Here is a 27,813-nt window from a genome sequence, read left to right on the forward strand (position 1 = left end):
AAATTTAGCACATGAATTTAAAAAAAATTTAATTTTTTGAATTGCGACTATAGAACTGAAAAAAATTACAAGTTAAGAAATTTCTATAATTTTAAAAGCTCATAACTTGAAATTCCCAAATTCCCACGGTTTCCTAAGAAGCGGTGGCGTCGTGTGACAGCCGTCTTTTAGCGGTGCACAGAAATGTTAATTTATACGACTGTATTTTTGCAGTGATAGGTTCAAACAGTGGGTACTTACATAGTATTAAACTTCGCTTTTTTAATTAAATAAAAAATAATAATAAATGATTTATGCTGCGGTGTGATGAGGAATGATCTAGACTAAGTATATTTAGAATTTACACAGGCCATATTTCAGTGACGTCAGCCACTGCCATACTATGGCACTGCTTACTTATAAAACCGTAGCTTAACTGTGTAAAAATGTAAGGCTTTAACTTTCAGAAATTTAAAGTTTTTGATTCATTTTAAAGCAATTTTCATATTCATTCAATTCCTTAAATGCATTTTGTTGTTGGGTTGCCATGATGTTTGCCATTGCCATTAAGCCATGTTGTTTGCACTTAATTGTGAACAGACCCATTATAAAATACAAAAACAAAAAAACAATTTAGAAATTTAGAAATTTCACAAATTTTACGTTCATGAGATAGTTAAACTGTAGTTTTAAAAAATTTAAAAGTAAAAAAAAAATGTAAATCTTAAAAATATTTATAAAATTAAACTATTTTAAATTTCGAGAAATCTTATAAATTTCTACGAAAATGATACTATTATTCAATTTCAGATACAAAAAAATAACTTGCATTCAAAAATTGTCTCGAAAATAATTTGATCGAATTTTTTACTTTCGCAAATAAAAAATAAATTGCATTTGAAAATTTTAAATTCAGCAAATGAAAAAATTCAAATTGGAAATAAATTTTATATTTTAAAATAAATTTTTATACATTTTAAAATACCTACAAATTTTCTCGTTCCACTTAAAACTATTTTGTGATATTTGGAAGTGCAATATTTGCTTGTATACCTATGTCAAATAATCCGAAATAAAATATTTTAAAACTTTCAAAGCTTCTGTGCGCAACTCAGTATTAAATCTTAAAAATAATCTATTCATACTCCTCAATTTTTGTACGCCTCTTCTTGTATTAGTAACCAATATTCAGAACAGCCCCATTAACCTCCAGTTTCCCCCATTTATGAAACCAACTTTCGATCAATCAAAATATGATTTTTATAAATATTTTCGAAAAGAGAAAAGATGCCAAAAAATTCGCTTTCTTTTAACCACTACATTAACCATTTGTGATATGAATTTTGAAATTTGTTGTTGACAACAACATTTTTGTGTGCTGTGTCTGTTTGCTCTGTGTTCCACAGGAACAACAGTTGCTGCCAGCCAACAAATGGACAACGCTGACGACGGCGATGTCGCAGCCAGCAGCAACAATTGCAACAATAGCAACGTTAGTAAAGAGGACGACGATGGCAAACTGTCGTCTCCGACAAGAATGACACAATTGCCTATTATGCCAAAAATACCCAAAATCGAAATTGTCGACGACGACGACGATGATGATGCTGGCGAGCATAGCAACATACATGAGTCCGCCAACAATGAATTGCCTGAAAATGAAAATCTAGTTGCGGCTTGTGAAAGTGCAGCTGAGAATGTGGAAGAAACCGCACAGCTGCCCACAATCGATGTGGACGCCTTAGAGACTGCGGGTAGCGATTGCGCATCTGACAACGGCGCCTCGGAGAAGTCCGAATTGCAAGCTTTGCAGCAACATGTTGCCGACTCCACCGCAGCCGCCGCCGCTGCTGCTACAGTATTCGATGAGAATATGGATGCTTTTGGCTCATTACTCGGCGAAGAGCTTGTAAGTTCATATTGGCGTGGTTTTAAGATGCCCACGTCAACGAGTAACAATAATGGCAGCGGCTCCTCGCTTGCTACGAAAACTCCAAACGCCAATAGCATATTTGCCAATCAATTGCAGCATCGTTTGCCGCCACCGCAGCCGCCACATCAGCAACAGCATCATCATCATCATCTTCAACAGCAGCAGCATCACCATCCGATGCAACACCACCAACACTCTGCACTAATGCCACACCACTTGCACCATCACCATCACCAGCAACAGCAGCAGCAGCAACAGCAAACTGCAGCCGCTGCGCAGCAACATGGACCTTCGTCCACAGCGCTGCTCAGCCAATTAGTTAATTCCACTTTCTCAACAGCACCACCTACTTCTTCTTCTTCTCTACGTACAGATGCGCTGCTGCCGTCCCACCATCATCACCACAGCCACCATGGCCAAGGGCCGTCAGCACCGCCGCCTCCACCACCTCCAATGCCGTCACATCATCACCTGCATCAGCCACATCTTAGCGCTGACGCGCACCAGAAATCAAGCGTGGACGCGCAGCATAGCAACAACAATAGCACCAACCATGAGTTATCAGCCAACGCAAATACGCCGCACGCACTCGACCAGCGCGATGAGCATCACGCCGCGCTTAACGGCAGCGGCAAGTCAATGTTGGAAGACAACAATAACACTTTGTGCGGCACACCAAATGCGAATGCGCCCAGCGCCGCTGCCATGGCGGCAGCAATGGCTGCACAACCACATCCACACCTGCCGCCAGGCTATTTGCATGCGCTACCATTCCAATTCCAGGAGCGCGGTCATTTCCGCTTTGCCGACGATTTGCAGCTGCCACCAGGCGCTTCCATGGCTGGTCGCCTCGGCGAATCACTCATACCCAAGAGTGATCCGATGGAGGCAAAACTGCAAGAAATGCTGCGCTACAACATGGACAAGTATGCCAATCAACCGCTGGACACGTTGCATATCTCGCGACGCATACGTGAGCTGCTATCAGTGCACAACATCGGACAGAGACTGTTCGCCAAATACATACTGGGACTATCGCAGGGCACCGTGTCGGAGCTGCTGTCCAAGCCAAAGCCGTGGGATAAGCTGACCGAGAAGGGACGTGACAGCTATCGCAAAATGCATGCCTGGGGCTGTGATGATAACGCGGTAATGCTGCTCAAGTCGCTCATACCGAAGAAAGGTGAGTCCATTGAAACAAATTTCAAAATTTCAAAATTTAAAATTATGCTTACGGTGAAAAGTTTTGACAGCGCAACACACAGGTGACAGGTAGCAAAGCATAGAGTTGCTGGAAATTGTGAGGCGGCAATAGAAGCTATATGTAACGCTTGGTATTTTCACGTGGTATTAGTAGTTGTTATGTGTTCTTTTCCGTGTCCTTGACAGCTGTCAACCACTGGTATTTTTTAAAGTATCTTGCAGTGTAAAATTTTTGATGAAACTTTTTTGGCTGAAGCAAACGTATGAAAAATCACTGAAAAGCAGCAAAACTGGTCATTTTCTAAGGTTGCGAAAAATTTTATAGGAAAGTTCTGATTATGTACCGAAAAATTAATTTTTTTTTAGATTTTTGTTTTTTTTTACAATAACAAAAATCAAAGTTCCACAAAGTATTGGTAGAACCTTTAGAATAATTTTTTTCTTTTTTATATTTAATTTTTAGTTAGGAATTAAAAAATGCTAAGTATGTTTCTGGGCCAAAATACCACAATTTTTAATTTTTTTAAGAATTACTTTTTTTTTTGTAATATCAAAAGGAAAAATTCCACAAAGAGGTGACTAAACCTTCAGCATACATTTTTTTTAATTTCCTGTTTAGTTAATTAAAAATACTAAGTATGTTTCTGGGCTAAAATTACACAGTTTACAATTTTTTTTTAGAACAACAATTTATTTAGATATTTTTTTTAGAACAACAAAAGTCAAGGTTCCACAATGTGACTACTAAAGCTTTAACATAAAAATTACTCTGTTACATTTTTTTAATTTCATTTTAAATTAGTAATCAAATATTTTTTACAGTTACAAAAATTAACCTTCAGCTCCTTTTTTTTTTTAATTTCAAATTTAATTTTTAGTTATTATATAATTTTAGTTAGAATAAAATTACACATTTTTTACTTTAGTTCTCATTAATGAATTTAAAATTTACAAACAAAATATTCACATTTGGTTTAAAGTTTTTTAACCAAAATCGATAGAAAAGTATTCACTTTGGATTAAAAATATTAAAAAAAAAATTATTTAACTTCTTTTTTTATAAATTTTTTTTATAATATTGTATTATTATTTATTTATATATTTTTTTTATTTACTTTTTTTTTTATTTTATTATCAATAGAAAACGTTATTTTGAAGGTAAACACTAGCTACAAAGGCTTTCGTTTTTTTTTTAAGTTCTATGTTGATTTATTCATTACAAATTTTTTCCAAAAGTTCAAGCTCCACAATCGAAATTTTTTAAATTAAAGCCAAATTTCATTTCATTTTCTCACGTACAAGATTGAAGGAGCACCTTTGCCTAAGCCCTGTAAGCTTTCATACGCCGCACCATATTTAATACTTTCTGCTATCTCACTCGCTCCAATGCACTGCTTACATCGATCTGCGCTATTCATTTTCAAGCGAACTGACAATTTTTCTACTACCAACCTCGTTGTCACCTCACTAATCCAATCAAATCGTCGCATAAAAAGAAATAAAATTTCTCTAAAATATCTCAACCAAAACCTTATTTATTATACAACCGAAATTCAACTTAATTCATTTGCCTACCAATGCAATCAAACGGAAAATCAAATAATATGCACACCGAAGGCCGACAGCATGCAAATTTTAGCCAGCACAAAAAAACAAACATACGAAAAGTGGCATACGAATCAAACACGAAATTAGTAATGAATAATAAAATCAAATTAGAAAATTGAAAATAATAAAATTGCCAAACGTAAAATTTCACAAAAAATATTGTGCAATAAATTTTATTAAATTCGGCACATCGTAGCAATACTTACACACACACACACACACTTTCCAACCAATACACGGCCGCCGCCAACAAAGCAAAGCGACGTGACGCCTTCAATTTGGTATTTGTGACCGTTGCGCTGCATTGAGTGCTGTTCGAAAATTTTCGACATAAATAATTACCCAAAATTTATGCAGTATTTAAAGTGGTTTTTCTAATGATCACGAAAATTCAAAACCTCAAAAAAATAAAAAAAACATAAAAAAGGGCAAAACTCAAAACAAGTAAGAAATAAATTGGCAACAAAGGCTAGCGCACATTTCCACTTGGGAACCACCTCCAAATGATGCCTGACATCAATCAGAAACAACAACAAAAGTATTAGTGACATAAATACTTGCAATATATTAACGTCAGTTATATGTATGCAACTTTTTGTTTTTTTTTCTGCAATTCCTCACGCTCACATCAACAAATTTGTTGTTAAACATTATTCGCTTGTTGTTATTAATTTTTTTTTTTTGTTTTTTTGAGTTTTTTGCTAATTTTCGCTCATTCGCCGCTGTCGCTTTGATTAGCTTCTACTGTATATTTGCATAGATTTTTACAGCAGCAACCTGCATACGCTTATTCGCTCACTCACTGCCTCGTCTTGCCTCTTTTAGCCTACTTGTGTGCTCGGCACTTTTGTTTTTGTGGTGCACCGATTGGCTGCTCTTTGGCGCATTGCCAGACCGCAAACATTCAATTGCAAAATTTTTAATTATCTTTGATTTTACATATAATTATTTAAATATACGAATGTATTAAATATTTCATTGACCAAATAACCTGTCATTCAATAGCGAGTAGGGAAAAGTGTGAAAAAGCTCAAGCAGTGCATTAGTGATTTTTTGCGATGTTCTCACGCTTTTATTTCCATTTGTATATGCATATTTTGGACGTTTAATATTTTATATAGCCCGAAATTCGCGACCCAAGCCCTTACTCAGGCCAAAAACTAATTATTTAGTACTTGCAATTATATATTAATAAATATATAAACTTCATGTTTTTCACTACTACTTTAAAAAAAAAGGTCGCTACAGTAATGAAAGTTTCCAAAGAAATAACTGAACTCCTCCTATCGGCCCTCTGTGCCATTTGTGATCTCTCAAAAAATTCATATTATCTCCATTTAACATACGAAATTCTTAACTCTACGCCATTTTAATTACCTGAAAGATAGGCAGTGCCAAATTAAAAAAAACGAATTGACTCAAAACGGAGTAATTAAACTGCAAAATCTCTTTTATTTTTTGTTTACTCAAAATATGCTTTACTTTGCCGATGCACGCAAAATGATAACAAATATTGCAGGTAGTCCGCTCCAACATAGGCTGTTATGTACTTAGCAGCAATGCTGTTGCCTGCCTGAAGGCGCAAATGTTAACTCGCTATTACTGAAACAAAAACTAGTGCGAATGGCAAGTTGATTGCATAGTTTTTTGTTTTCTTTTGTGAGTAATTTTGACACAAGCAACACGAAACTGAAGTCGGCTTTGCGGTAACTGTTATAGCATCGGCAGACGTTTGATTTAATTTGAAGGCAGTCTATGTAGCTGCGTGGGGTAGCTATTATAATTTAACATAATTTATTTTATACTCTGCTAACTGATTTTGAATTATTAAATCGTACGCTGTTGTTAAGGCTGGATTATGTAATTTTAGGCTCGTTCTGACTATTATTGATATGTTTTTTGATTTTCTCAAATTAAGCTTGTAGATGATCTGCTGTACAGAAAAATGCACACAGCTCTGTAAGACATCTGTTGTCACCAAACCTCAAATATAAGCAAATAGCAGCTGTTTCAGTTAACTCTATTGCGTTGAAAGCGCTTGAATTTTCTGAAATTTAACACATTGGCGGAAATTGGTTGTTACTAAACATATTTTTGGTTTCATGTCACGCACCTACAGTAGGGCCTGAATTTTATTCCAACTGCGCATGTGAAAAACTAAAAAGTGCTTCCGCAGAAACTGGCAAACTCGCTAGTAAGTTTCTGCCACGAAAAAGCTGTGCATAGAAATCCTGTTCCTTTCGAAAGCTGTATAAAACCGAAAATCTTCATTTAATATATGTAAAGATATCAAAATGCTTCTTGCGAATTGGAGAAGAAATTACAAAGGAGAGATTTACTAATTTCTGTTTTTTTTTTAAACTCAAGCAAAATTCCATAGATTTCTTGGTATATCTTGCATTTTTATCGGAAACCAAGCGCTTTTTTTGCTCTCTTCGAATAGCTTAAAAAATTATTTTGATATATTTTTGAAGAATAGAAATATATCACACTTACGAGTTCATGGTTGATTTTTAAACATATTTACATCACTAATTACTACAAATTTACTTCAATAATATTTCAAGCTGATGGCCTAGTCGCTAATGCTTTTTAATTCATTGTGATTGTAATTCATTACTTTTCCAATTTTCAAATAAAAAAAAAAATATTTTTTAAATTCACTAAAGCTGTTACATTTTTGAAGAATTGAGAAGCACAAAAACAGAACAAAAATATTAAAAAGGCTTTTTAACGAAATTTTTACTATTTAATATTTATTTACTTCGAAATAATTTTTTTTTTTTGTTTTAATTTACTGACGGTGATACATTTTTGAAGAATTATGAAGCATAAAAATCTAACAAAAGGCTATTGAACACATTTTGAAAATAGTTTTTAACCATAAGGGTATTACTTATTTATATATATTAAAAAACTTTTTAATTCATTTCAAAAAACGCTTAGCGCTTAGAAATTTTTATCGTTTTTTTTAATAAATTTCAATAACAAACATTGGAAAATATCAAACAAATAATATTTTTAAACTAAACTAAATTTGATCAATTGAAATTTTTATATTAAAAATGCAAAACTTTTACGCATTTTTTATTTGCTGTACCTCTTTTTCAAATTCGAATAAATTGAATCTTGATACAAGTATTGTACATTGTACATACATCCCGAAAAAAAATAGCATCTGAATATTTTGAAAAGTTTCGACTATATTTTTTCATGAAATAAATTTTTTTTTTTTGAATATAAAAGCCATATTAAACAAAGTTTCATTTTTCTACAAAATTCATAAAAATTCGAAAATTTTCATTATAATTTAAAATTTTTTAAATATAATTTAAAAAAATGTGGGTACGTAGCTCTAAAGCCCATTCAATTCTAGTATAACTTTTATATAGTATAAGTATACCTCATTGTCTAACAGAAACAACATAAATCCGAATTTCAAATTTTATACAAAAATTGGGCAAATTTTTATCAAACTTTCAATCAGAAGTTGAAAAAATTGGGTACGCAGTTTTATAGTCCATTAAATTCTAGTATAAAAACCCTGCATTTTAAGTAGCTTAAAATTCTCGTTGATTTTTTTTAATTTTTTTTTTTTTGACGGTGTTGTGTATGAATTTTATGTGGAGTAACGGCGGCACGCCGTCAAGGAAAGAAAAAACAAAAAAAATCCTAACAACTTCAAACTTTCACTTTATTAGACTAAAATTTAATGCGCTATAAATATGCGTATTAATTTTTTTTTAATACTGATTAAATGGTTTGAAACTTTGATGAAAATTGTCCAATTTTTTATAAAAAAAATTAGCTTTAAAACATAAATCAAAATAGTCAAAACTGCTCAAATTGAGGAGCAGCTATTTTCACATACATACATACATATATAGCTCCATGTAAACACTAGTGTACATACATCCAAGTACGTAAATCTACACTCATTTATTTACTTTATTCTCGCCTTGATATTTAGACCCTTTCTGTCACATGCTGCATCAGCAAATTAAATTAATTACCAACACTTAACACCTTGTCGCTGATCTTTTGTGTCAAAGCGTACCAAAAACAACCACACAAACATACACACAACGCTATAAGTGCATATACACATACCCGTCCTATATTTATTTCCACCTAAAAGTATTGTACGCATAGCTGTAAAGGAATATAAGCTGTCATGTGAGTAAAAGGAGGAATTTTTTTCGCACGCTGACCCCAATAATTGGCGTTGAGCCAACGTTGACACGCTTGTAGGCACTCAGATGTACGCAGACGTATTTATTTTTTGTGTATATGAACAGATAAACAGGGAAGCGCACTCACAAACCTTACACTAGGCCATATACTACAAGAAGTGTTTTAAAAAATTATAAGAAGTAGGCAATTTTAAGGAAAAAAACTTTAATAGTCAAACAGCGAGCAGGGAAGTTGAAGTGTACCTACATATTTTTTAATCGAATATTTGGCGGCCAGAGTTAGTCGTAATATGAAACAATAAAAGTAGCAAGCACTTATGCAAGTAAAAATGCAACTTATGTGGTACAAAGTATATGCGAGTATTTCTACATCGCCTGCTCACTTGATTAGTTTGCCCTTCAAGCGTGCCGATACTTGGCGTGCCCATTATGTGTGCCAGCACCAAGACGTAGTGCTGAAAATAAATAAGATTATGCTTGTCATTTTCCTAGAGTTGCCTTTTTCTTTCTTTCATTACTTTTTCCACTCGCGAAAATATGCTTTATTGCACAAATATTTTGGCGCCTAAAAGTAGATTTTTCGGAAGGGCTAATTTAATATTTTCTCACTAATGACGTTGTCGTCAGTCGACTCAGCCAAAGAGTTAATGTGTGGACAAAAGAAAGAGTAGCCGGCGCTGCAAAAGAATTTTTTGCATTCTTCGGCATTTGCTCGCATAATCTTTTTGTAAAGCCACCTTTGCATTAATTTGCTGGTACGCTTGTTCTTGCCGCCTATGCCGCCAATTTTTTATTTGTTTTTTTTTATTATTTGCTGTTATTTTCGTTCTGCTGTTAAACACATTCCTGTATACTTAGGCAAAAATAGTTTATGAGTAAGCGTCACCTATAAATTAGTTGTCAACATGACGTCGCACACAAAACTTGCCAATGATGAAAGAGGCGGAATGTGTGTACGTCTGTATTCTTGTGTGTGTATGTGTGTATATGGGAGAAGAGTGAGAAAGAAGACGTTTTTGAAGTTAGAAATCAGAGCACGAATAGTTAAAAAAAAGGGATGAGCGGGTGAGGAAGAACAGTATTGAAAAACTATTTTCAAAAAAGTGGCACAAATTAGAAAAAGAGATTAGTGAAAAGGTAGTAGAAAAGTTGGAAGGAACTGAAAACAAGCACGGGAGGTAAATTTTAAAATCTAGTGGAAAAGTAGCAGAAAAAATAGTAGGTGGAAATGCTAGTAGAAAATTTGAGACAAATGGTAGCAAAAAAGTAGCGTAATTCAGCTGTTCCAATACTGGTCAAAGGAAGTATAAAACTAATATTTAAATATGAGAAAAAATAAAATTTTCGAAAGATTTATTTAAATATGAGAAAAAATAAAAATTTCCAAACCTTTATTGAGATAAATATTTTCTGTTTCCAAAAAATATCGATAGATAGTGGAAAAATTAATATAACAAATTCTTAAAAAAGCGTAAAAAGGTAGTAGAAAAGTATTGGAAAAATAACAGAAAATTTAGAGAAACTCTAAGTTAAAAAGGTAATACTATTTAGTATTAGAAAATATGATAGAAGAGTTAGAAAGTGTTATAGAAGTTAGTTAAAAAGTAATATAAAAGTAGTATAAAGGTAGCAGAAATTTTTCAGGAATAGTAACAGAAAATTTCAATATCATTACTTTGATAAAATTTAACGAAAAATTACTAAACCAAAGGAAGTTAGTAAAAAGGTAGTAGGAGAGTATTGGACAAAGGTCAGAAAACAAAAAAAAGGTAAAATAAAAAAGTAATAGAAGTACTATTAGACAAGGCAGTAAAAGTAGTAGAAAACAAAGTATTAAAAGTATCAGAAATTTTTCAAAAATAGTAACAAGAATCATTGTGATGAGTATCGTCTTGATTAAACCAGAAAAAAAAATACTAAGAAACGGAGTTAATAAAAAAGTAATAGAAAAGTATGTGAGAATTTCAGTAAATTAAAAACGAAATAGAAAAAGTATTAGTAAAGGTAGTACAAAAGGTTATCAAAGAATTGGCAGAAAAGGTTATATAAAATTTAGTAGAAAAAGTAGCAGAAAATTTTCAGAAACAGTAACAGAAAATTTCAGCATCATTCTTTTAAGTATTAGTTTGATAAAATCACACAAAAATTACTAAAAAAGGGAGTTAGTACAAAAGTAGTAGAAAAGTATTGAAAAAATGTCATACAATTAAAAAAGTATACAACTAGTAGTGTTAAAGGTAGTAGAACAATTAGTACAAAAGTAATATAAAATGTAGTAGAAAAAGTAGCAGAAACATTTCAAAAATATGCAGCATCATTTTAATATCAACTTGATGAAATTATACAAAAATTTACTAAAAAAGCCGAACTTTGTAAAAAGGTAGTAGAAAAGTATTGAAGAAATTTTAGAAAATTAAAAAAGTAATAAAATTAGTATTAGAAGAGGGAGTAGAAAAGGTAGTAGAAAAATTAGTAGAAAAGGTAATATGAAATGTAATAGAAAAAGTAGGAGCAAAATATCAGCCAAAGAAAGTTTCAGTGCCACTCTGATTAGCAATACCTTAAAAAAGCTTTGTTGCGATTTTACCGTTAAAGCAACATTATCAGTGATTTGTACATCTCTTTCTTCACATGTTTCATAAAATCAGTAGGTATTTAATTATGGGCTCCAAACCTTTCATGTGGTGACTATTCGTTTTTACTTATAACAACCATTGTTCGCTTTCCCTTTGGTAAGTAAATACAAATAGGAATACCTGTTTTTCTCTATCAAAGTAACACTGACGTTGAACTCTACGTATTTCAGTACTTTCCGCATACTCACACGCACATATTCCCCTAAGCAAATTGAGTACTTTCTTACATTCCCACACTCTTGTTTGCCTCGCTTCTCTGTAACATTCCCATCAAATGTTGACATTTTCAAAGTGTTTCGTTTTGCGGTTTGCCATGTTACTCTATCACCTTTGCCCATATATGATTCACGAAGTCTCAAGGCAGCTCCTGTTCCGTTAGAGCCGTTTGTTTGCCTTAACCTCTTGCATAGCTCTGCAAATTCACATTTCAAACGGAAATGTGCAATTTTTCAGAAGCTACCAAACGCCGCGCCAACTGCCAACCATCTTTAACTACCTTTTGTAGGCTTTGGCGAAGTCACAGCGTAATAATGCCCTGGCAAGCTCTTCGAAACGTCGTCAATTGTTACGACTATTTATTGTTATATTGCCTGTATCGCCTGTATTGCAATGGTGGTGCACGCATTTATAGAAAAATAATTTAAATTTGTTAATAGTTTGACAGTTGACAGTTGGCGGATTTATAGGTGCTTGGCAGTGAACGCACGAAAGGCAAGTCCGCTTATTGAGTGGGTAAAAGGTAATGTGAAGGCAGACAATACGACTGCTACGTGGAGTCACAAATCAAGACGAAGACATTCTGTGAGTTTTAAAAAGCGAGGCAAAATGAATCAGCGACTTTAATTAGTTTCATTTTCAATCGTTATTCGTATATCGTTATCACATAACCAAGAGTTATTAGCACTTTAAAATCAAAACTTCCAATTAGCTGGAGTAATTATTTAAAATTTCAAAATCATTAACCCTTTAAGAAGTGCATTTCACAAAACATGTTAATTATTGTGCAGAAAAAAACCTGCTCAACATTTGCCACACTCCAATCAATTAGAATAATTTTCGCACCTAAATATATGCAATGCATTTACTTTGAACTCAGCCAGCAGACGGCTACTTTGATCTATTAAAAAAATTCAAAAAGTCATTACTTATGCGCACTTAAGCAAGCAAATGCAATCGAAATTGGAAATAAAATTGAAAAAAAAGCAACGAATGCTACTGAAAACCCTTTAAGTATGCCTTAAATTAAGGCAATGCGCCTAAATGGCAGCAAATACTGGCTCGCAAGTAAATGCACTGGGAGGAATAAAGAGAAAGAGAGGCAAAATTGATGAAACAAGTGGAAGCAACATATTTCGAAGTGAATGGCAAACTTCGGCGTTGGAAATATGTAGCTGAAAGATTGAAGGCAGTTCAGCTGACGGCAATTATACATGCATCAGGGCATACGTCAACGTAAGCCACGCGCCTCTTCCTCCAACTATTCCAGTTCTTTCTCAACTAAGCATAAAATTACTCCGCTTACCTGCCTAAAAACGGCAGCGCGAAACTCCAACTCTTCATCCCTTTTTCCTGCTTTAATTTCTAACAATTACAATTAAAAAATCATTGACGCCTAAAACATTCGGCACCGAGATGCTGACGACTTTTAGCTTTGCAATAATAAGTACGGCAAAAAAATCACGCTTTCCTAACAATAACAACAATAACTTCAAAGGCTGCAATTGTTGCTGTGCTGTTGTGCAAGGGTAAAAAAATTCATAAAAAAACAACAAAAAAATAAAACGAAAGAGTTGAACAATTTGAAGTGGTACCATGCAGTCAGGCGGAAAGACTGAACGGTGTTGATAGGCTGAGAGAAGCAGTGGAGAAAGTATATTAAAAGTAGAGCTAGGCAAGCATGCTGGAGCAAGTAAAGGCAATTGACTTTTTCCTTTGGTTTTAGTGGAATTAATTTTATATTTTTTGTTAATTTAAATATTTTAATTTATATATTCATGTTTAACATTTTAAAACTGTGGTTAATATTTTTTTTTACCTTTCTACGACAAATGCAAGCTTTTAAATTTACGCACTCGTTCACTTATTGAATTCACCCCAAGAAAATTGTTAGCAAAATAAAAAGCGACATAAATAAATATAAAAATAACAATTTAAAAACGAATAGCGTGCATTTTTCGAGAAATTGTAAATTCGCCGCAAATATTTTTTGAGCTGCCGAGCACAAAAAGATTGAAAGACGTACTGGAAAATGAATGATTTACAGTAAAAGCTTTTCTAAGCCAAAATATGAATTCGCCGCGTAGGAATACTTGTCAAAATAATTTGTTTTTTAACATTTAATAATGCCATTGCAGCTATTTTGCCGAAAATTGTTATTGACATTTATATATGAATGCACCGTGTTGTAATATTATTTTAAAAACATCTGTTTAAACAATTAGACGATCCACAAGTTATATAAATATTTCGTAAAGAAGAATTTTAATTAATATTTATATAAGATTTTTTTTTGTTGTTGCTTAGCAAAGTAGTATTTAATAAAAAAAAATTACAGCAACACCGCATAGATATTAAACTGAAGACTTATTGGTCAATTGAGCTTCTTAAACATTTAATTTGAGAATTTAAATAATCTGCTCAAACCAAAACGCTTGGCCTTGCATACTTTTGGGGCGCATGTGCTAACTTAATTAACAGTTTCGTCTGAAGGTCCCATGCATGTATAAATAAATACCCACTGCTTTTGCTGTAACCCTCCCCAACCGCTGCTGCCTTTTAAGTAATTAAACCCTTTTGTGTCGCAAATCATTTTTCACATTTTTCTTACTTAATGCACAAAATGCCTAAACGTATGAGATCACCAATGCCCACATGTGCTGCTTAATGCCTATATCGGACAGTATTGCCGAAATTTTCAACATCCCGTACTCCACTGCTGGTGGGTGACAAAACATTAACAAATTATTAAAGTTTTCGCTTTCATCTTTGCGCTCTTAACAGAGAACGGGCAGTAGAAGGTTTGTGCTTCACAGCTGTTGGCTCTGTTAATCTACACCAAATTATGAGCTTCAACTTGACCGGGGCAGAAACAAGAGTCTCGCTAGTTGGTCACTTAACTTCCAAACGTACACACGCCTGTCATTATTATCCCTGCATTCCCTCTCACACAGTTTGACTTGCATTTTTGTCAAAGTTCAAGTCCAATGGCCCACAGCATTCCATAGCCAAACAAAAGCAAAATGAGGGTAACTGCGCCCACAACGAAAAAGGTCAGAAAAATTACTAACTGCTAAGCACACACTCGCCTGCTCAAACGTCTGCCACAATAGTCTGTCCTTTGTCTACATACACATACACACGCTTTCATTTAAGCTGTCACACTGCAGCGCCTGCATACATGCAATGATTTCTGCTGCCCCGGTGAGTCAACCGATCAACGGTTCACATGCATGCTGGCATGGGATACGCAATGCCTGGGGAAGAGAAAAAAACGGCAAAAAGGAAAAACTTTTACTCGTCTATACTCCTTCCCACGCTAACTGACCGCTTTCGGTCAACCGAGCTATTTTCGTTGTCCTTTCACTTACTTACTTCCGTTTGCTTGCCCAGCATTCTATTTTTTTCCTATTCTATAAATGCGTACTTTTACTTTCCCTTGCTCAAGTGCTTGTAATGAACCCTTTTTGCACCTTTTTATTTTCACTTCATTCTACTACTGCCACTTGTCGCATGCCGTATGCCACATGCTTTGCGCCCAACACAGTCACCGCCTACATAATTGCGTAAGCGTTGCCAACCATTGTTTGTCATGGATTGATTCTCGCAGGCTGTGATATTTAGGGGTGACCAACTTTGTCCGAAAACTCCTTTAACTTCTACTAGCAAAATATTTCTTCGCCTTCATTGATTGAGTTTTTTTCTTTTTGCAGAGCAAGGACCCTATTCGCATTGTTGTTTTAAGTAAACTGAAAAATGTTTTTGTTGTCATGCTATTCTCCTTTTGTTTGCATTCCCGTTGCATTTTACTTTTTTTATACCCTGTTTTTTTGCTTTTCTGTTATATTAAAACCAACATTTGCTAATAATATTGACACTTGCCTTAAGTTGTATGTAAAAGTGTAATTTTCGGCGTTCGAGATGAACCAAAATAAAAAGAAAAGGTTAGCCAATCATCTTTGCCACACACTTACTCACCATCCTATGTGAAAATCAATCCTTTTGTCTTGTTGCCCATTTGTGTCTATAAAGGATAATTGCAACATGTGTTTACTTTTGTATTTTCGCTTCACTTCGCTTACTTGGCAATTAAATACAAGTGTTTGCTTACAATTAGTAGCATCAATTCGGTAGACTGTACTGAGCAATTTTTGGATTTTTCCCCCTTTTAATACATTAGAATCGCAAACTCAAAAAATGGAAGTTAAGTGGGGAAGTGTACATTTAGTAAAGTAAAAAATAAATCCTACAAAGTTTTTTCTACATTTTGGAGTTGAATGCAATTCGCTGCACAGAAAAAGTGGTTAAAAAAGTTAAAGAAACAAAAAATGCATAATATTTCAGTTTGAGGTGGATTGTTAAGATCCTCTACACCAGTTTTTGTAAAAAACTTAAATTCGCCGCAAAAAATTTGTCATAGCATTTAAAGATATATAATAAATTATGCATTCACTGCTAGCTTAGTAAAAGGATTCAATGCAAATAACATAACGCGTCTCGTTTTTGCCCACGAACTCTATTCGCCGTGCAGAAAAAGTTGAAAGTGACTTAGAGCAGAAAATAAATTTTTTAAACTGAGCTAGGAACGTTTTACGAAAATTTTTTTAAACACAAATAGCTGATTTAGAGTAGAAACAAACTGTCCAGTGACTTCCATATATTCGTTACAGCCTTTTTGTATTTGTGGGTGCTGTCGCGCATTTTGCTTTGCTTATATGTATCTCTCTTTGACAAGCCTCGCTTTCTCTCCTTCAGTCTCAGGTTAAAATTCATTTTAGCGACGAATTTGTTGGTGTGTGGCTACAATTGGGAAATACACTGGTTCAAAATCAACTGTGGGCACTAGACACCAAATGCTAGAAAGAGTTTTTTCTAATAGCGCTCGCTTCAAACAGGCGGCATAAAAATATGTAGGCATCTTCATTTGTGGGAAAATATCAAAACATACACCACATATAGGAGAAGGAGCTCGGCCAAACCCATCCATAATTAATATATTTATTTAACATATTTTTCATTTACGAATATGCTTGGTTGTATGGTTAATGTTTCGATATCTAATTTTTTTTTTTTTTTTACCACTGAAACCACTACCATGAAATATTTTAAGAACCGCAAAAACTTATATTGTGCAACGTAAATTGTATAAATTATGATTATTGCACCAGCACTAATTCGCCGCACATAAATTCTGTATTAAAGGCTGCTAATCGTGCAGTAACTCGCCATAATTCATGCAATAAAGGTGAGGTAAGCCTATAAAAGAGGCCAGATTAATTCGCCGTGAAGTTATATTAAAGCATTTGAAAAAGTAAATATTTTTTTGTCAAACCAACACAACTGTAAAATAATCCAAACTAATTCTAAAAAGTAGCGCTAGTAAAAATACAAATCCACATACTAACAACAGTGGTGTGAAAACAAAATAATAGCAACACAATAAAGGAGACTGAAAGACGACAAATAAATTAACAAACGCATTAGTGGCATGCACTATGCTGAGGGAATATGTCTACGAAAGCAAGCTAAAGCATAGCTAAGGCAGAACCGCGCGCGCACTATACAAATAAAAAGAATATACGAATTCGTAGACTGGCGGGAAGTGAAAGATAGCGGGCAGGTGTAAGCCATTGGACAGTGTGCTTCTTAATCAGGCTTTTTAATATGCTACTTTGGCTGCCTTTCATCTATAACGACGAGCAATAACAACAAAAAACCTAGCAATGATGGCTAATATAGAAATTAGCAATTTAACATGTGTCAGTGTGCGCCTAAAATATACAGCTACTCAAACCAACTAAAGTGCACACACGTTATAAGATACACACATACATTTTGTTGGCCCGATTTTCACTTAACACTGCATTAAAATGAAAAATCGAATATTGTTGGCGGCGTTGGCATGCACACACGTACGGACGTATGACACATTCAAAGCAACAACAGCAAGAACAAGAAAAGCGAACTCAAGAATGCGTGTTACAACAAGAACCACAATTAGAATATGCGTGCATGACAACAATGATACAACATAGGCGGCTAATACTTATTTGAGGTGCTGTTGCTGATACATTTATACATTTATATATTTCTATTATTTGATTTGCTGCGTATTATATTTCAAAATAGCATAAAAAATTTAAATATGTGCATGCAGCTCAACGCAGAATTTTAAGAATAATAAACAAAACACAGTAATGCTTAAATTGTTTGTACCATTTACATATTTAAATGTTTAAAATTTCTGCGCCATGAGTAAATTAGTGTTAAAATTTTAACTTAGCAAAATTAAGTCATAAAACATATTTGCAAAGATTTTTTTTAGTAAAACCAATTCGTCGCAACTAAATTTCTGATAAAATCTAGATTTTATGTAGCTTTCAAGGTAAAATATAAATAAAATTAACATTAGGGATTATTCAAACAAAAACATGAATTCGCCGCATTTTATTATTTTGTGGAAAATTGCCTACAAATCAATAGAAATATTTAGAAGGCTTAAATATGTGCATGAAATGTCTTTAGAACAAAAAAACGAATTCGCCGCATATTACAAATAATGAGTCATTACCACAAATTCCACTTACTATCCGCTAATTCCATAATTCCATTATTTTACTGATTACTTTTTTTAGTTTTTTCCCCCAATATCTTACTTGTGTAATTTGCTGTGCATTATACTTTTTATGCACCAATTATATAGTTATTATCTCTTATTTATTTTTCCAAATCATTTCTTTTCTGTTTTTTAATTTTAATCGCTCGTACCCGCGCCACTTCAACCACAATTTCTCTCCTCCCCCGTCAATTTTGTTTTAATATTTTCCAAACTGTAGCCATTAAAATTCCACATTGAGTCCCGACCAATGCGTCGTGTGGGCGTCAGCAGTAAAATCTTACGCTTGTCAATTTTACTTTTTTCGCCTCTTAAATTTCTGTGTGATACTATTTTCATGTTTTCTAGCTGCCTGCCGCTGTCCACCTCTGTGTGCATACATACACACCCACTGACAGAGTCACATGTGAAATTCATTGAGTCCACATAAAAATTAATTTTGCGTTTTAATAACAAAACGATGGCAAGGTGATGGAAAATCTCAATAAAATGTTGAATGGCTTCTATATACATACACATGTACGAGTATATATGTAAATGTTATTGTTTTTGGTTTTAATATTATTTTCGCTTTTATTTGTTGTGCTTTTGATGATTTCGTGGCCAAGTCACTAATACTATAAAAATAAATAAATTGATTTTCCTCGAATTTGTTTTAAAATGTAAGTATGTATGTTTGTCTGTATTTATATTTTTTGCGGTTGACTTTTGAAGTTTTCGGAAAATTTGCGGCCAAGTTGTCTCATTTGCCGCTGTGATTTATTAGAGATTTTTAAAAGATTTATAATTTATTTAATATAATTTTAGATTTTATTTGAAAGGTAATTTATACACGCAGTAAAAACGCTGATCTTAGTCATTATTTCTAATTTTGAATTTGATATTACGTTGCTCTAAGCGATTGGGAAATTTCCAAAATTTTTTATTAATATATCAGCTTTTAATTTTTTTGTTTTTTTTTTTTTGTTTAAGAGAAACAAAACTAACCTCCGGACTGTACAAAGAAAAAATCCGCTTTTCTGTGCCTTACTTTTTGAAAACTTTATTGTGTCAAATTAAAAATTAAACCACATTTATTTAATGTAATATTTTGTTTGTTCCATTTTTTATATTACTTTTGTCTATTTACGATACATTTTTGGTTTTTATTTAATTTTTAATAATTGTTTTTTTTTATTTTAGCTTATCTTATTTCAGTAAATTTTTTTAAATTTTGTATCATAATTTATTTTACATATTTAATTTTATTTTATTCTATTTGGATTTTGTTAATAACTTAGTTAATTTTTTTTTTTTTTTTTTGTCAACTATGTTTGATTTATTTTATTTTATTAAATTTTCTAATTGTATTTAATTTAATAAAATAATTTATTTTATTTCATTTCTATTGACATTTTTTTAATCACTAATATATTTATTTTTTTCAAATTTTGTTTATGTTTTATTTGTTTTTTCTGTTTTAGTTTCTGTTCTTTTGTGTTTTTTACCTCACATATTAGCGATTTTTCCAAGTTGCTTCATTTATCTCTGTCTTTTGTTTTTAATTCAAGTAACAACAACAAAAACTTTCGCCAAAACTTTATCGCACTTTGACATTTGCATACCGCAATTTGCCGCATGCAACACGCTTAATGGCTTTCCAATTAAAATTTGCACAAATTTTCGCCCCTAAAAGGCCACTATATTTCTTCATTAAAAGAGTTTCGTTTTGTTTTCTCACGTTTTTTTTTCTTGCATATTGCAAGCACTCGCACACATGCAAATCACTTTGGCAAACCTCATTACAGCGCAAATAAAAACTTATTGGTGCAAACTTTTTGCTCCGCAAAACGAAAGAAAATCCATAAGAAAATTCATTTACCAAACCGACTGTTGAGCCGCTTAGCGGAGTTATCCTTGAAATGCTCATGCAACACATGTATATATGGATGCACGTCTTTTGGAATAGCGGTATCTTTGGATATGTAAGAAGGAGAACGCTCGTAACTTGTTCTGCTGCTCTCCTTCCCATTTCGCTCGGAAGTTTTACATATGTTGCACACATATCGAACAAATTTCGCTCGAAGTTAATTTCTTCCAACAACATCATCATTGCAGCGCACACAACAAGAACTTTTTTGCTGCAGTACAGCAAGAAACAAAAAATAGATGCTTCCATATGCATACACACATACAAACATATGTGACTATGTAAGTGTATGCAACGACTAGGCGACACATTCAAACATTTTCGTATTGCCTGCATGCGCGAGACAAACAAACAGCCAAACAGTCATTGAGACAATCATATAAACCAAATCAGCCGCCAGCAGCGAAAACTTTGTCTTCGACATTTTCAATGATTTGCCCAGCTCATCCCTTCCTCCCCCTTTCACCCGCCTCATGCAACCTAATTCTCCCTTGCATTTATCATGTCTTTACTTTTGTTTGTTGCTAATTTTTTGCGCATTCCTTCATTTTTGCCGTGTGTTGCCACCGAAAAAGTCGAAAAACAAAAGCACTAACTAAAACGAAAAAATGGACAAAAATATTTTATTTGAGCTAATTAGTTTGTAATTAAGTTCGTGGTGGAGGGGCAAGGGGAATTAGTACAATTTGCAAACAAAAAGGGGAAGGTAGCGAAAACAACAAGAGTCACACAGCTAACGACAGCGACAATGGCAATTAAAATATGTTGCAATACCAACAGGAGGAGAGGAGAAAAAGGGCACAAAGTAAAGGACACATGCAAGTGTGTGTTCGCATACGAACTCGATGAGTGGATAGTTTGTAGGAGAGTTGGTAGAAATTAACCAAGTATGCCGACAAAAATTACTCACTCCCGCGGTATATCGAACTGCAGACAGGCTAATGAGTAAGGAAAAGAAAGTAGTGTGAATGAAAATAAATATCAACGTGCATATAAGTATATGGAAATTTATTTGTGCTGCATTGTCTTGGTTTTAGTTATTACAGCAAGCTGGTGCCGTTTGAGCATGAAAAGTGGTAATAAGGAAGGAGTTTAAAGTTTTTCAGGATTTTTTTTTGTTTTTAATTTTTTTCTACAATTAAAGAGGTGGTTGTACAGCGGCGGGCTAAGACTCGATTTAGAAAATACTAAAATAGAAAATCAATAATTTACATGTTCCTTAAGTGCTTACAGTCATAGTTGGTCGCCGTAGCCGAGTGGATTTTTGTGTCACTACCATTCAGTTGGTTCCGGGCATGCACATGAAAAATCTAATAATAGAAAGTTTCTTTCTTTTTTTCTAGTAGTCACCCCCAGGCACGTAAATAGCACACTTCCGAGTGTATTTCAGCTGTGAAAAAACTGTTAATAGGAAATATTATATTTTATGTCCACCTCAAATAAACTTAGTTTATGTATTATAATTAAAATGTTTCCATATCTGTTTGTGTCTATGGATCGATTTCTGATATAAAAACTTACTTATATTTCCTTGTATGCATGGTTTTTTGGGATTTTGTATAGCATAGAGCATCCAAAGGTTAATCTAGTCAAGCCGTTTGTTCCAAATAGGAAAACTGTTTGAGTGGTGTGGCCTAGATCAGACCGTTACCGTTCTCAGCGAATTCGAAAGAATCAGCTGATTGGCTGAGCTAACCTGGACAGTCGATTGTTTATGAAAAAACTGAGACAGTTTCAAATTAGTTTTCTTTCATATTACTTCGTTGCTTTCTGAGCAACTAAAGATTGCACGAGTATGTGAATGCATGAGAAATGATGGGGGAGAATTTTGCTGCCGAGTGGCCGGTGACGTGGCAAACATGGTAATCTGATATTTAAATATTTTATACAAATTTACGCAAAGTTATTTTTCGCATAAGAAATTCAATGTTAATTTTCAAACAATCAAAAATTAACAAAGAATAAATAAATAAAAAATATAAATAAAATACAAAAACTATTTATTGAAAATTCAAATAAAAAAAAAATTAAAAAATTTAATTTAAAAAATGTTAATATTTTAATAAAATAAAAAAAAATTATATTATATAAAAAATATATATTTTTTTAAAAATTCAAAAAATAAAATAACAAAAATTGAAAGAATGAAAAATAAAAATTAAAAAGATTTGTCTCTAATATTTCTAACCATAGAACATATTTAGGGCGTAACATCAAAAGACAATTTCAAGAAAATAAATAAAAATAAACATTTTTTTTAATTAAAAAAATTAATTTTATTACATTTTTATTTAAAATAAAAATTATTTAAAATAAAAATTCATACGATTGGTGTCTAATATTTCTGATCATAGAACAAATTTAGGAGTAACATCAAAAGAGAATTTAAAAGAGTCGCTTAAATAATAACGATATTTAATAATTTTATACAAATTTACGGAAAAGTAATGGAAGACTCAATGATAAACAAGCAAACATTGACAAAAAATAAAAAAATAAATTAAATTATTGTATAAATAAAAATTAAAAATAAAATTTAAAAAAATGTTTAAATGAAAAGAAAATTAAAAAAAAAGTTAAAAAAAATAAAAGGAAAAATAAAAAAAATTAAAAAAAATGTTTAAATAAAAATAAAATTAAAAAATAAATGTTTAAATAAAAAAATAAAAAATTAATTTAAAAACAATAAGAAGTAAAAACAAAATTAAGATAATTTAAATAAAGATAAAATTAAAAAATTGAATGTCTGAGTTCACATTTGATTTCACTTATGAAAAATTTAAACGGAAGCAAATTTTACATTTGGCAATTTATCGTTTGCATCACAATCACATACTAACCACTCACTGCTATACTGTTTGGAAAACATATTTCTTTTACATACTTACTTTTCATTGATTTACTTTAGATTGCATCGAAATGTACCCTTTTATCTAGCAAACCACACATTTCATCATCATATGTCAAATCAAACTTCAAAGCAGTGCTACATTTGCTGCACACCATAGGCACGAGGCTAACGCCAAATGCAAGTCTGTCAAGTTGCGCACATGCGCTCAGCTGTCATACATTCATGTCATTGGAAAACCACAAGCCAATGTTGCAGCTGAAGTGCCTATCACTGCGCGAAACGAGAAAGTATAGCAAAAATGTTCGAAGGGCCTTTCAAATAACTCAAATATTTTTGCATTCACATACCTCACTTTGATTTGAGCACAAAGCGCCTTTAAGAAACGTATACAATTTGCTAGGACTTTCACACCTTCGCACCAAGAAGCAGCCTGTGGTCTGACTTGCTGCTGACAGCTTGACACATTTGCGCTTCGTTGCACTGCAATTCAGCGGGAAAATGTGAACGCTTAACAAATTGACACTTTTGCTAATAATAGTACGAGAAAGCAATGCAATAACAACAAATTACACACACATTTGCAAAAGCGAGTTCAAAGTAAAAGACAGCTTAGGTTATGCATATGGAAAGTAGCACTTGGGCGCGAATTGCAGGTGCACCTTGAGGGTGTTGATATCAAGTGGGCTATTGAATATATGTATGCATGCATGTATGTATGCACATGTGAGTGCATATACATATTTAACGTATTGCATACAATTAGGGGCTTATGATAGGCATTTTAATTGGAAATTTTGCAATTAATTGCATAAATTGTGTCTAGAAGCACTTGAGATTGACTGAATTTAAATGTATGACTACATTTGCATATACGAGGATATATTTAGATTGAGCAAATGCTGCCACTTGCCACACTTGGATGTGCGTCACTCATACACGTGTTTACATTTCTTTGTGTATTTACAGCGTTGGACAATTAGCATTTGCGCTTAATTTATTTTTTTTTTTTTGTTTTATTTTTAATTTTTTTTTTTAATATTTCATTTTTATATTTACTTTTTTTTTTTGTTTTTTTTTTTTGTTATTTATTTATAATTTTTTTTTACAATTTTTGTAATCAACAAAATCCTCTTCAAAAAATCATCAAAGCTACTAAAAAATTGTGCGCATTGATTACTGAACACAATATAAAAATACAAAAACAAAAACCGCATTTCAATAACCAGCATACATTTCTTGTATATTTTTCTTTATTTTTATTTTTTTGTATTGTATTTTTTCTTTACTTTTTTTTCTATTTTTTTACAATTTTTTTAATCAACAAAATATGTATTTGCTCTTTTGAGCGTTTCAAAAAATTATCAAACCTATTAAAAAATTGCGCACATTGATTACTGAACGCAATATAAAAATACAAAAACAAAAACCGCATTTCAGTAACCATTTTTGGCAAATCAAAAAAACAGCATACATTTTTGTCTAATTTTTCTCTATATTTTTCTTTATTTTTATTTTTTTGTATAATATTTTTTTTTTTTACTTTTTTTTCTATTTTTTACAATTTTTTTAATCAACAAAATATGTGTATGCTCGGCGCTTCAAAAAATCATCAAAGCTATTAAAAAATTGCGCACATTGATTACTGAACGGAAAGTCGGAAATAAAATAACCAGCATTTCAATATCCATATTTAGGCAAGTGAAAGAAAAAAGCATACAATTTTTTTAATTTTTCCGTATATTCATATCATTTTTCTTTCTTTTGCAAACAAGAAAAATTTGGCAACATTCATTTTTTTATTATTTTTTTTTTTTATTTTTTGTAATTTTTTTTATTATTATTTTTTTCTGTGAAAGAAAAAGTATGAATTCTTTTGCAAACAAGTAAAGATTGGCTACGTTCATTTTTTTTCTTGTTTATTTATTTTTTTTTTTTTTTGGACCAAAGGAAGCCACACTCATCAGCAAAATGAAAAGCGCAACTCAAAGGACATTCGCGCTTCCACTTTGAAAATAATCAAATCAAATATTTTATGTTGTAATAGCATACAAACAACAAATACTCGTACATAGCCAGCTGGCTTTCAGACATTGAATATTTGCACGCCAGACGTTTAATCCTTGCTAGTCGCAGACAAAAGACAATTGAAATATGATTTTTTTGCGGAAACGTATATTGTTGCTGTGGAGGTCGTTTGACTTGCCAGTATATGTATATATATATATATATTTTTTTTTTTTTTCATATCCATATCTAAAACTTTTTCATTTGTAAGTATCCACTCCAGCATGGCTGATCATTGAAGCACGTTTATCTCGTTTATGACTGTCCATTGATGAGAACAATATGAGTTTGTTTGAATATTAATTTATGTGTTTTGTTTTTTTGGTCAAGGAAACATCAAAAGTGATTAATGCTACCGCTTGGGTTTAAATTGAAAATACAATTCGAAGTGGTAACGTTTGATTGAAAGACAAAATCCAAAAAAATTCAACAAAATCAAATTAAAGTTTGGTCATACATATAGAGTATTGATTTACAAAAGTTTCGTATTGAGTTTTATTCATCAAATCTTCTCTTAATCACAAAAAAAAACATTTCAATAATTCCGCAAACATTTCTCTTACACATTCTTCAAAAAGCAGCTTACTAAACCACTTTCTTTTTAACCTCTAATCTATTTTTACTCTCTTCCAGTAAGGCGCAAAAAAAATGCTCCCCCTCACTTATTTCACTTTTTTTGCAACACAATAAGTCCTGCAAAATAGCGCAGCCAACCAACTTCAAGTTCATCAACTTAATCTACTTGTCAATTTTCTAGTCTTTTGCTTCCTGGTTTTCCTAAACACTTACTTAGTTTGTTGGGCATCACCTGCCGCTGCACACGAACAATCAACCAACTCCAACTAATACAAACCAAAGCAGCAACTATTGTAGCTAGTCAATACTAGCAAAAAAACACTGAAGCAGCAAATCAGTTTTACAAATACTCGAAAAAAGTGCTCTAGCTAATCAAACACTACTGTCAACACACAGTTTAACACTTGGCTTTGCTCGAAAGCACACAAAAAACGTGCAACACTAACGCCTGCGGTCTGGCCAAACAAACTCCTGCTGCCAGCTTTAGCAAACCAACATCACTTCCGTGCTGTTGTGGTCGATGCTATCAATGTCCACCTATCACATACATATATTCATACATACATTCTCGTATATGTGAGCGCATCATATCGTCATTCAATACTTTGCGCTTGAATGATGCTTTTCAATTGAATTTCGTGCCATTGCCAAATAGCGCATTTTTTCTACAATTCCGCAATCAGGCGTTGCCACAGTTATGTCGCAAAAAGAGAGCAAAATTGCTGCTGCCATTTGTCATTCATGTGTTGATTTCCGCTCCATGCTCGTCTCCCAAATGGTTGCAGGCACTATTGTATTGCTAAACGCTTATCCTCTGCTTGCTCTATCCTCGACACAAGCAGGCGCACATGGCTCGATTGTTGCTTTCGTATGGCGCTACGTACAAGAGTGATCATTTATTGCTTCCTTTTGCACAATGCTAGTCGAGCCAAGTGTTTGCTCCTTTGGGTATCCATCCGTCTGGCAATTGAGCTTTAGCTCCATCTCGTTGTAAAGCGATTTTCAATTATTCAAGCGAGTGATTTCCCTTCGTCAATGCTGTAGATATACTTTTTTCTTTTTATTTCGATTTTTTTTTAACGAAGTTTTCTGTATCGTGGTCCTTGTTTTATGTTTTTTTCTTCTTTCTTTTTCTCTCTCTTTCTTTGTGTTTTTTTAGCTGTAATCCTTTCCTTTGTTTCTCCTTGGCATTTGTGTCTTTAGACGCGCTCATATATGGGTTCCCATGCCACAGATGTGCGCAGAGCTTAGCAAGTGCAACATTGATGACATTTGTTGATTGACAACTAGCATTATAATCTGCAAAGAAAACAAGCAAAAATATGCTTTAGACAAAAGCACAAGCTATCACTCACCTGTCTGCGTTTTTTTAGTTCCACTGCTGCTGCTCTTCCTCAGCTTTTTTGCTAGTTCAAATTTCTGGTAATTTCTTGTTTCGCTAGCACTATTTTTTTCCTCCAACACTAAACTGCTGCTCCTCAAAAAACTTCAGTTGCATTGAATCAATATTTCTCAACACCGCAATTCCCCATACTAACCTCCGTGCAGAAAATGCCCTGCATGTTTCTACACTGCTAGGCTACCACTCACTCCCAGGAGCCGCATTGCAATGGAATTGAATTCGTATTGAAATGAAATGATGATTTTGCCGCCAGGCTATTGAGTTTGGCGCGTGCCAAATTAGTGTGGTCCATGCCATGATTTCCGCTGGTATTTCATATTTTTACTATTATTTTGCAATTCAACAAGCGAATTGTGGTTGTCCAACCAGCCAAGCAGCAAGCCAACCATGATTTCGTCAACCTTTCATGCTTTTATGCTGCCGCCCCAACCACGTGTGCGTTTTTGAACTGCTGCATTGACTATTGATGGCCGCATTTTGAAGTTTATGTTGTTTTTGACTTTTTTTTAATTTTTTTTTTTAACCTTTTAATTTTTTTTTTGATGAAATGTTTGCTTGCTGGCATGACGTTTGTTTGCAAATTGCACTTGGGCGACGCCCACACCCCAATTGCAACAAATCTCTATT

General features: G+C 33.0%; 1 protein-coding gene across 2 annotated transcripts in view; it reads left to right on the forward strand.

The window, feature by feature from the left end:
- LOC129237491 (homeobox protein cut) overlaps positions 1-27,813 on the forward strand; it is a 133,794-nt gene that overhangs the window by 96,711 nt on the left and 9,270 nt on the right. The window contains exon 4 of one of the 2 annotated variants that reach the window (XM_054872272.1): positions 2,286-3,095. In XM_054872272.1, coding sequence (XP_054728247.1) covers positions 2,286-3,095 — 810 coding nt within the window. Of the gene's footprint in view, positions 1-1,385; positions 3,096-27,813 lie in introns of both variants that reach the window. The other variant, XM_054872271.1, reaches the window with a different exon arrangement.

The sequence above is a fragment of the Anastrepha obliqua genome, chromosome 2 (genome assembly GCF_027943255.1).
Source record: "Anastrepha obliqua isolate idAnaObli1 chromosome 2, idAnaObli1_1.0, whole genome shotgun sequence".
NCBI lineage: Eukaryota > Metazoa > Arthropoda > Insecta > Diptera > Tephritidae > Anastrepha > Anastrepha obliqua.